The sequence below is a fragment of the Sturnira hondurensis genome, unplaced genomic scaffold (assembly GCF_014824575.4).
Source record: "Sturnira hondurensis isolate 20B ecotype Veracruz unplaced genomic scaffold, ASM1482457v3 Scaffold0014854, whole genome shotgun sequence".
Classification (NCBI taxonomy): domain Eukaryota; kingdom Metazoa; phylum Chordata; class Mammalia; order Chiroptera; family Phyllostomidae; genus Sturnira; species Sturnira hondurensis.
The window spans coordinates 403149-414561 of NW_028087485.1; the positions used below are offsets into that span (position 1 = coordinate 403149).

General features: G+C 48.9%; 1 protein-coding gene across 2 annotated transcripts in view; it reads left to right on the forward strand.

Annotated features, from left to right (window-relative positions):
• GFRA1 (GDNF family receptor alpha 1) overlaps positions 1-10085 on the forward strand; it is a 199980-nt gene extending 189895 nt beyond the window's left edge. For both annotated transcript variants that reach the window (XM_037063822.1, XM_037063823.1), the window contains 2 exons: positions 1438-1491; positions 2578-10085. In XM_037063822.1, coding sequence (XP_036919717.1) covers positions 1438-1491; positions 2578-2733 — 210 coding nt within the window. In that variant the 3' untranslated portion in view covers positions 2734-10085. The remainder of the gene's footprint in view (positions 1-1437; positions 1492-2577) is intronic.
• Positions 10086-11413: the final 1328 nt, after the last annotated feature.

The window sequence follows — 11413 nt, forward strand, 5'->3', positions numbered from 1 at the left end:
TTCTATTTCATATTCACAGCTGGCATATATGCAAATATACATAAAGATTATGATGCCTCCCAAGCAGCATTATGGCCTATAAATTACTCCTCGGGCGAAGATGCTGTCATTTCAGCTAGCATGTCTTCAATGAGTTGCAAAGTCTTCCTGCAACAGGCGGCCTCCCAGTGCCTTTCACGTGGAGCTGCCTGCCCGGATACCCCTCGATTCTGGCGTGATGTTTAACCAAGGTCATCCTGTGGGCAAATGAACTTTTTGACTTTCGGTGCCATTGGGCTCCTATTTGAGTGGGGAGAGGTCCTGGGAGGGGTTGTGTGGATTTGAGGGCAGGTAGAGCATGAAGGGTCAAACATGCCAGGATGCCCTTTGAGAAAGTCTGTAATGCAGGACAGAACCCCTTTTCCTTCCAGAGTGTTAGACACCTGGTCTGTTTGCCGACTCACCAGTAAATTGCTCTGTGACCTTGGAGAAGTCACTTAACTTCTCTGCACCCGAATCATTTACCTTTACAAAATGAGAGGGTTGTCTCGGGTCAGCAGTTTTCATGGCACTTGTCTGAGCAATGAAAACTTGCCCGCGACTCGGTTCTCAGGTACAAGCCCAGGGGAGACCTGTTCCAGTTGCAAGGAACTGAAAGCTCTCACAGCGCGGCTCCCTCGCAGCAGCTGAGATTTAAGAATGCTGGATTGGGGGTTGGCCATGCCCGATTCCTCGATTCTTCAAGGGGACCCATCTGACAGAGTCCCTGTCCTGTGTCCTAGCTCCCCAGCAGTGAGTGGTTTACTTTCTAGGGGGCAACCCCGTGAGCCCAGGGACTGAGTCCTTTTGGTCACCTCACCAGATGCCCAACATTGGGAAATAGCTTGGTTAGTGCTGACGGGAGCAACGGATGAGGAAGTGAACAAAGAAACAAGCCTCGGGAACACCTCTCTCTATATTACTAATGAGTGGGGATTTTTATCGCGGCATTTTTACCTTGAAGGCTCCTCCCCCAAAATGAATATTCAAAACCACAAATGAGTTCAAAATATGAGTGACTCCAAAACTGTCTTTAACGCCCTCGCCCCGTGCTGCGTCTGCTGGCCGCAGGGAACTATTGAACCTTCACAGTGGGGCAGGTCCAAATTGAGATGTGCTGTGTCATAGTCTGAAGACTCGGAATGGGAAAAAAAAAAGGATGCAAAGTATCTTAATAATATTTATATCAATTACATGCTGAGATGGCAAATAATTGGATTAAATAAAATACATTATTAAACTTAACTTCACTTGTTACCTATTTAATTATGTGGCGACTAGACAATTGAAAATTACATGCAGGGCTCACGTATTTCTATTAATGGCACTGGCCAAGACAGTCGGTTAATGGGTCGTAATTCCTCGTTCATATTACATAGGAGTCATTTTGTACATGCGTGTGTGTTTGTCCCTCTGCAGGCACAGAAGCTGAAATCCAACGTGTCGGGCAGTACACGCCTCTGTCTCTCTGACGTGAGTTATGTTTCTTTCGGGGTCTCCCTGCATTTCTAGGGATACAGTCCTAGGGCCCCTGGGGCAGGGTGTGGCGTCAAAGGCTCAAACAAGGTTTCAGGTCCGGAAACAATGGAAGGCCCCCTCCGTGTTCCCCTGGCCATAGGGCAAGGCGCAGTCCTCGGATCCCAGGGCATGAAGTTAAAACTAAGTGTGGGGCCTGGGCTTCTCGTCCCAGAGGTAGACCCAGCATGGACACCCTTGTCCCAGTGCCGTGGTCACATAATGTCATCGGGACAGAAAACTACTCTATTTACCGGGTTTCCTCTATCTACACTTTTTCTCATTGCCATAACAACCCGGAGATACCTGGGGCAGGCCACGTGCCTGGCCCCAGTTTACAGGTGAGGAGATGGATGGTCCTCTCACGGTCACTGGTCACTGTGGCGAGATGCAGCATCATGGGCTGGAGTGGGGCCGGAGGAACACATCCTAGGGAAGGACAGCCGTGCTGGCCGGGAGTCTGGCAGCCTGGATTCTGGTTTGGTGAGGGAACTGACGAGCAGGGCAGGCTCCTGCATCTGTAAACTCTAGAGTTGGATGGCCAGTGGAGGGAAGGCCCATCACTGCCTGCTCTTCTGGTCTCCGATGTGACTGGGGATCTCTCTCCACCTGGCCTAGTCCTGGCCTGGGCAGGTCTTCTTAGGTGCCTCTTCCTGTCCTGCTTCCTTGATGGGAGTGGCCTCCAGCGCTCCTCCTTGGTCAGTGGTGCCCAGAAGGATACATTGCAGAGCTACTCAGGCATCTGGGGAGTGGAGCGGGGAATGGTGGTGCACATTTCCCCCCCCCTAATTGTTAAAATCTGAAAGGGGAGCGAGAAAATAGATGTTGAGCAGGCAGTCTATCAAAAGTATCTGGTTCTCACCCAGATTCATGATGCTTCCCATCAAACTGCAGTCAGTGAATTGGTAAAATCCTGGGTCCGCTTTGGTGAGTGATTGAACTCGTTAGGGGTGGGGGTGGGAGAGAGAAAGACGTGTGGTTAAAATAGACTGTGATCGAATGGATACATGCGGTGGATGATAATGAAAACGTTCTTTCTTGCAGCGCGATTATGAAAAGGATGGGCTCGCTGGTGCCTCCAGCCACATAACCACAAAATCAATGGCCGCTCCTCCAAGCTGTGGTCTGACCCCACGGCTGCTGCTGGTGGTAACTGCCCTGCCCACCCTCTTATCTTTGTCTTTGGCGGAAACATTGTAGCTGCGTTTCAAAAACAGTATGGACGTGTAAAAAGACAAAAACCAAGTTATCTGTTTCCTGCCCTCCTGTATATCTGAAATTCCAGTTTTAGGCGCTCAGTTGAGACATTGCTCCAACAGTTTCACCCGGCTGAAACTTTTTTTCCTTTTTTTTTTTTTTAAAGAAAGCTTCTTGTGATCCTTAGGGCTTCTATGGGAAACCCAATGCAGTGCTCCATTCCAAACGCACAAGGCATTGGGGTATGTTGTATTGTAAAGGGACAGTGTGTTAATTTGGCTGTAAAGCTGGGGCCATGTGTTTGGTGATGATGGTGATGATGTGAACAATTTAACTCTAGCCTTTACTAGCAAAAGAGTTAGTATTGCCCAAGAATCTTCCATATTTCATGCTGGCTTTGATTTCCGATGACATAACTGCAGCCTAACAAGCGCTTTGATTGCAAATCAAAGGTTCTCATCAAGAGAATCCGGGCAGACTTTGTGCAAACAAGCTTGTACCGACGTTCACCTTTCTGTGTGTACAAGCCTTTTCCGCGCGGTTTCTGTTCTGTAAACAGTTCTGCACTTTCCTGTCCTACCGAACAAAAAGCACCTGTCACATCCGACTGTAGTGTCTGCCTTCTAGTAAAAACAGAGAGTGAGCGTGGGAGTGGAACTCCAGAGCTTCGGTTGTTGAGCAACACTCTCCTGAGCCTTATCCCAACGAGAAGCCCTTAAACTAACGGAGTCAAATACAGCTGAAGTGTCGTTGCTCTAATAATACTCTTTACACGTATGAGGTTCTATGTAGAAAAAGAATTTACTACTAAATGATTTCATCTATTGGCTTTCTATATTTTGAAGGTAATGATATTGTCTCCATTTTTTTACTGATGGTTTAATACAAAATACACGGAGCTTGTTTTCCTCTCCTAAGTGGCGTTAGCTCCGATACTAACTTCCTGACTACAGCCCTTCATAAGAAGACTCTAAGGAGCCTTGTGCTTGAGCAGAAAGCACTGTGCCATGGTATTGTGGGCAGGCAGGGGGGGAGACAGAGCAGCCTAGTGCTGTCTTTCAGCATTTCTTGGATTGCAAGCGTGCCTACCTGTGAAGAAACTGGAGGGCACTCGTAAATGTTCTGCGATGTCTAGTGGTACCTTGGCCATACGCAATCCAGTAGCTTGGTTTTCACCTTGCCTGACAAAGGCAGCTTTGATTGGGACAGGGGATGGGGACGTGCTGCCCTCCTTTCTAAAGCAGGTCCATGCCAGGGTACAGAGTTCTCCTCCTAAGGGTCGTCTCTACTCCCAACTGTGATGGCTTGGCTGCTGTTGAGCGCAGTCTGGTCTGGAGGTCATCTGGAGTTGGCTTGCATCTTGTTCTGCACCCGCCATGGCAGACCACGGCTGACTATGCGAAAAAGAAAGATACGTGGATGGAGGTCAATGCTCAGTCTGCCGAGATGAGCTGGTTGGCACAGGTACCTGGAACAGAACAGGATGAGGAATATACAGCATCTGGCTTATGCACTGCGTATCACTCATTGTTCTCTTCCCTAAGTAGAGCCTAGCGTGCGCTTCAGAAGTCTGATGGAAATGAAGAGATTCGGAACCTGCAACGATCTTGGTGCCGGTAGCCATGTTTCTCCATAAACCAAATAGAGGAGCGGAGATTCCACCTTCACGGAACGCTGGGGAGAGTTGCCTTTCTTGTCACATCAGCAGAGGGGCTGGAGGGGGAAGCCATGGTGCCCATATCACACTGATCCCCTTTGCCCACTGATGTTTGCCTTGTAAGAATTGATCAAATTACTGGCATGGAAAATTGATTAAATCCAAGATGAAGGCATAGTCTTTTAGCTTGATTGGTGTTTGAAGTGCATTTATATCCAAATGATAATAAACATAAATGGATAATACCAAGGGCCAACGTTTTTCACTTTCAAAATGTTCTCAAGGAAAATGCATCAAACAGATGTGATTAGGGAAAGGTTTCCTACAGACTTACTTTGAATGAACCCAGGAAATGTGTTGAAATATTTGAAATTCCAGTCACCTCTGACAGTGTCTCTCTTACAAGACATATTTTGCTGTAATTAAGATATCCCTGTGTATCTACACTGGACTAATTGCCTATGGGTCTGATTCTATGTGATCTACTGTGGAAAGCTATTGATTACTTCTGCAGTAAACACCCAGCTCTAATTAGCTTCAGATGACCAAGAGGAAACGGGACTTATCAGCGCTAACAAGGGTGTCCTTCAGTGAGGAAGTCATGAATGTACATCACATAAATCGCATTCTGAAAAGCCTCATCTATCACCAACAAAGATCTCATTTTTCTTCAACGATAGGAGCATATTAGAGTTACCAAATCCTCAATTTGAAAATAAACTGCTGATTAAATAACCCGGGGCGGGGGAAAGATGTTCAGTGGCAACACATTAGAGCAGTCCTTACCAAATCACGCCAAGCAAGTGTGTCTGCCACTCAGGGTGATCTCGGTGTAACTCGGTGGCCCCGAAATGCCATCATTTGCCCCAGGATTGGAAAAGGCAAGTGACTTAAATCTTTTCCCTGTCCAACTTTCTTTTGCTGTGCGAAAAGCAAAAATTACTCACTACCTCTCGTCTTTCAGTCCCTGCATCCAGGGAACCACCCAATACAAGGGCTGTCTGCTGAGGCTCCGGCCTCATGCAGGAAGCATCTCATGGTAGTTGACCTTGACAAAACAAAAACAGTGATTTCTATTCATGTAGACCATGACTCCCGGATCAAGTCTGGCCATGCCCGTCTTATTTCAAGGAAAAAGAAAAGGCAAATTTGCCAAACCGATTAGAAGCACATTCATTCCACTTTGACGTTGAATATCTTGGGCCAATCTGTGTTTGTGTATCTTTTTAATAGAGCACACGAAGGAAGAAGGGCACAATAAAGAGAGGGAATTCAGAACGCCACCTGAATCGTTATTTTTCCACGTCTGAATTTCTCAAGCCTCCCGTAGAAAACATGTAGGTTGAGAATTACACAGGTTATTTTCCATCAAGTAGAGCAAATTGTACCCAACGTGTGATAGTTGTGTGGTTTCCATTAAAATGAAATTTTTAGAGAATGGTTCATCCCGTAGTCAAAAAATGTCTTAGAAGCCGTGTGTTTGGAGTTGACCAAACACGGGTCAGGGCTCGTCCAGGGCGGCGGTGGCCTTTGGTTTGCTCTGTGTTCAGACCATTCTTGTCCTGCCCTCGCCCTGACAACGGGTCCGCCCCAGCTGCATCCCACCCGCCTCTTTACCCGCTAAGTCGGACACTCCCTCACACCCCATCTGCCGAACTAGGCGAGGGGGGAGCAGAGCATTTCAAAGACAGTGGGACGTGCTTGGGAACCGAGATATAAAAGCAGTGGGAGGTACAATAATTAGGAAACGCTTTTCTTAGGATCCAGCGTAAATGTATTTCTGTTGTCATTATCTGTGAAAGAGCGGTCTCGGAGGAGCTCTCTTTTCAAAAATATGTTTTCACTCATGTAGGCAGACGTGTACGACTTATTTGAGTCAATAAACTCTGGGCTAGAAAAGACCCGTTTGAGTGATTCGCATTCGCTGATTCTCCTTTGACGCCATTCTCGATCTCCTGAGTTCAGACCCCTGGGCCTCTCTGTGGCCGCTGCTCTTTGGCAAGGCAAGTGAGACCATGGGAGACCCATCTTTTCAAGCAAGACCAGAAGCAATGGCAACAGACGCAAGTAAATTATGAATGTCCCGGGCACGGGCACAGCAGAAGGGCCAGTCTGCACTGACCTCGGGGAGTTCGGAGAGAGAAGGCAAATCAAGGTATAGAGAGAGGCCGGCGCCTGGCCTGGGTGAACGGATCACGCAGCCTGCGGATGTCCCTTGCCGGTCCGAACAGAAACCTCGTCCTAACAAAAGAGCCAAAGTCCCCTGGGTTGGACAGCCGTGCGTCTGTGGGAAGCAAGCCAGAGCTGACATCTGGATGACAGGGAAAATAAGTTTTGTTTAGAAGTTCCAAAAGAGTAAAACAGCTGGGAATTTGGTGGGCTGCCCTAAGAAGCTAAATTCTTGTCCTTCCTAAGACCGGCATCTCATGGATAGATCTGACACTGTGTGAGTGTGACACAGCTTTTGTTCTCAAGTGGCCATTTGTTTCGAGTCTGCTGTCTAGAATTCTTCACGGCGACCACACCTCTGAAACACATCCTCACTGCAGAGGCCTTAAATCTGTGGGTTTCACCACTGCCTGCGACCTGAGGTGTATTTTAGGGGGACATTTCATTTCCCAGGGGTATTTGTCTTAAGGTATTGGCTGATTTCATATCGGTTATTGAAGCCCCACCCCCTACCCCCATATTGTTACTTATTGCCTAAGTATTTAACAGAGTCCCTTCCCATCGATTCTTTATCCTAATCACTCCAAATTTAGTCCTACCCAAATTGATACTTGTTCCGTCGGATGCCTTTTTTACATGTCACCCTGGGCTTTTTGAAGCTGGAGACGAATTTCTCAAGAGCCAGGAGATCTGAAGATGAGGCTCGTCCCCGAGTGGGAAGTTCATCCGTTCCACCCTCCCCTGAGCTCCCTGCCCTTAGCTTAGTCTCGCCTGCTACATCCTCCCCAGGCGCCCCTTTGCTGCCTGTGCTCTCTGATGAGCTCCTCTTCCCTCCTGGGGGCAGCGCGGGTTGATCAGCGGACAGGCCACCTGCACTTCTGATTGTTCCGAGGCCCAGCCCGCACGGGTGGAGAAGGCCCAAATACCCCACCCTGGAGCGCCTCCTCCTGCTCACAGCCCATGAGGTCTCAGCCCCCTAAGTCTCCGGGCTCATTTGACCGGCGCAGCTGCGACTTCGGCTGTCTGCCTCTGGCAGGTGCCAACATCAGCATCTTGTCCCACTGCCATGGGGAGTTTATTTTTGCTGCGGGGCAGCTGCCAAGCCCAGCAGCAGCATCAATCAAAGGTTTTCTCTGATTTTCTTCTCTTCGTCCCAGGCTGGGCTTTCTTACCAGTCCCCCTTTTTAGTTTTGTGGGAAGTGCCAAGAGACTGGTCCGAGACCATCATCCCCTTCCTTCACTTAAACATCTCTCCCCACTCACCCAGCCCTCCCTAGCAGAAGGAAAGCGTTTTCCTACAATAATTAGGAAATGCTTTTCTTAGGATCCAGCGTAAATGTATTGCTTATGCTGGATGGCCCGTAGTAGGCACTCACCCCTCAGTGAATGAGGAACTTGGGGACATTGAAGGACTGGATTCTGTAAGGCAATAGCAAGAACTGGTCCATTTTCAGCGTCTTATGGCACCAAGCTGTTATACAGCGACACCAAAGGGTCCTCCTTAGGCTATTGAAGGTGCTCTGGGAGGACAAGTTAAAGAAAGAAAGCATTAGATTCAAAGCAACTTTACATCTACCCACTGTATCTCCTGCAGAGAGAGGGAGAACTAGCATTTGTCCCCAGGAGAAGCTGAGCATGACCAGCCAGTCCCAGAAAGGGTAGGACCCAAAATGGGGAGAATGCATTTCATGGGAAGTTAGCCGGTGAGTCTGCTGATAGTTTAATTTGCCTCAAGTTCAGGATGCTGGCAGAATGGACCACTCCACGAGTCCCAAACCAACCCTGGGGTGGAATCTGAGAAGCAAACACAGGTGCCCACCAATCCAGTGCATTTTTGAACATCTGTTCTAGTCGGGCGAGCCATGATTTGGAGCTGAAGGTCCCCCAAGAGTCACTTGGGAATTTGGGGACCTCTGACGGCACCTTAGAGAAACACCCATCTCTTCTAGATTAGCGTATTCTTTCACTTTGGTATGCTTTGGAAAATCTAACTTTTCTCTATAAATAGTCCACAAAGCTGTGTTTTCAGACCCAGACTCTGAGAAGTAAGTCCCAGTACATCTGGGTTCCTATCATTACAACACCAGCCCCCAGCTCCACTCTTACGGAGAAGGCAGACACACCCATCCTCAGCCCAGCCTCCAGGCTGCCATGGAGAACGCAGGGGGGTCACGCTCTAAGCTTCCGAGGGACAGCCAGCTGTCACAGCCACCAGGTACCAGCCAAGGTGCAGATGAGGAGGCACCAGAACTGCTTTAGCCATGAAGGCAAACAGCAGTGCTCATTCGGGATAGCAAAACTTCGAACACGCAGTGACCCCCTATGCTTGCCAAGTGTGGCGTAGATCATAAGACTAAAGTAGGATGAAGCGTTGGAACAACAGATAGACGGGTGCTCTGGGTGTGGGAAAACGTGAAGTTCTGCCCCCTGTCACTGGGGCCAGGCAGGGTATCTGTTGCAGGTACAGCTGGAGGTATTCCGAGCTTCTTTGCACTTAAGGTGCACGGATGGAGCTCCTTTGTCACACGTGCTGCAAGGTGGTAAAAATCCAGCATTCTCTCTTTTGACGTGCAAGGTGTGCCTGATCTGGGTTTCTTTTAAACTTTAGCTAAAATGTGGGGGGAAAGAGGATGGAAACCGTAGCACCAAATCACAGATTGCCCTGCCTTACGTGGCTGTACTCTTACAGCGATCAGATGTTTCTGGTGTGCTTTTCCGGATTCAGAAACAGCTGCCTGTCCTCAGAGGGTTGAAGAACCGGTTTCAGCAACTTGAAATCCAGGGCCTTATAGTTCTCCTAATTATCTATCTTTTCTCTCTTTGTCCCCCTGAGGGAGGGGGAGGAGATACTTTCCACCACGGTTCATTTTAAAGAGTTTTCTCATCTCCTCCACATTATCCCTTGACATTGAAATTATTTTCTCTGGTTTAATCCAACTCCTGCTGAGAAACTGTGAGGTTTAGGACGTGGAGGTTTTTGTTGTGCTTTTTGGATGGCACTGCATTTTTACTTTTAACCCGAGGGTGTGTTTCAGTTTATGTTCTTTCTGTTTCCTGCAGGTTAACAATGCAGGTAGAATACAATGAGGATTCTGGGTTTGAGGATAGGTTTAGGACCATGTCCTGGGAGAGGTGTTCAGACACCCAGCCCCTTGAGGGTTAGCGAGGGCTTCCCTCTACCTGTTGAGAGTGGATACAGGTGAGCGGCTGTCCTCCTGGTCCCCATGTCAGGCTGTGTGTGTGTGTGTCCTGAGCTGTCCACGTGTAGGAGATGATGTCCACATCAGCCTGCATCTCAAGGAACCTGTGCGCTCTCCTGGGCTCATTCTCAGGTGGCTTCCCCGCACAGCTGTTAACAATGTCCTTTATCACCGACACCCACGGAGGAACATTCACGTGTTAAAAGGACAAGTTTTGCTCCTCGGATTTTGGAAGTGGTTTTGTGATGTTTGAATTTTCTGTTCGCCTTTGCTCAAGCACCACAGATTGTATGTATGTGGTCCCTTCAGCCTCCATCCCCGACCCCGGAATATCCTAATAAATGTTTTCTTTTTTAAAAAAGCAAAAGGAATTTTTATGGTGTCTTTTTTCTGGTATCAAAACTTATTGGGAAATGGTCTCAAAACCTACGAACACAGAGACACCCCCGCCCCAGTGGCCAGATATTGGGGTTTGTATCGTAGAGGGGTGTGGCTGACACAGATGCTTTTGGAAGTCTTTGTCGCAGGTGAGTATGGGGGGGGGAGAGTGGGAGGGGCGTTTGCTCCTGAGAACTGCAGGCCACTCGGCAGCATCCCTGGTCTCTACCTACTAGATGCCAGTAAGCAACCCGCACCCCGAGCCCCCAAGACATGGACAACCCCCTGGGAGTGGGGAGGCAGCAAAATCGCCCTTGCTGAGAGCCACTGGGTTACACACAACCTGAGCTCCAAAGGCATCCAGGTTCCAGTGTAGGGCCGTTTATTTTATATCTTCGACGTGAAGTTTTGTAACGAAAAGACAGGGTTGGTAGGTTCTCCACTGTCACATATGTATTGAATTACTTACACAAACTCATAAACACCTTTAGTACGTGGGCTGCCCCCCTTACTAACAACACCTAGCTCGAGGCCCGGCACAGCAGAATCGCTCCACCTGGCGGGAGGCTGGATTTTGTCCCTGAGAACTCGAGTCCTGACCGTGGCAGCTCAACACCTGACTCCCCCACGTCCCTGCAGACGCCATCATCCCGGGCGCCTGGTCTCCCCACCCAGGACATTGGAAAGCAAAACACGGAAACACAAACAGGGTGATGAATTTTGCTGCTGCTGTCGGCTTCAGTCTGCGCCTCGCAAATCCCCTCGCCGTCAAGAAGACCTTGCCCTTCATTGTAGGACGGAAGCGATGTTTCCCTTGAGATCCTGCAGGACAGTTTTGTTCTTTGCGATTCCTCCTTCAACCGGGCTCTCCTCCTCCCTTGCTTCCTGGGCCTGCTTACAAATGACCAAGTGTAGAATGATTTCCTCCAGGCGCCGCAGTGTAGGTAAAAACTTTCCAGAGCATTTCGAACAGGGCCCGGCAGTTTTAGAGGCATAGCGAATCCCCGGGCAGCCTGAACAGAGACCCCCGAGTTCGCTCACAGAGAAATGAACCCCAGAGTGGCACCTCCCCGAGAATGGCTGGCCTCTGGGAAAGGACAAGACACCAACACCCTCCCCTGAGTCACCAAACAGAAAAGGGGGAGGCAGTGCTCTGGGGACTTGCGTTCCCTCCTGAGGTCCCTTAGTATTCTAATCACCTTCTGACTACCACCAAATTCCCAGGATCCAGGTGATAGAGGTTTTGGGAACTGGAACAAGAAATGACTAATAAAACCCT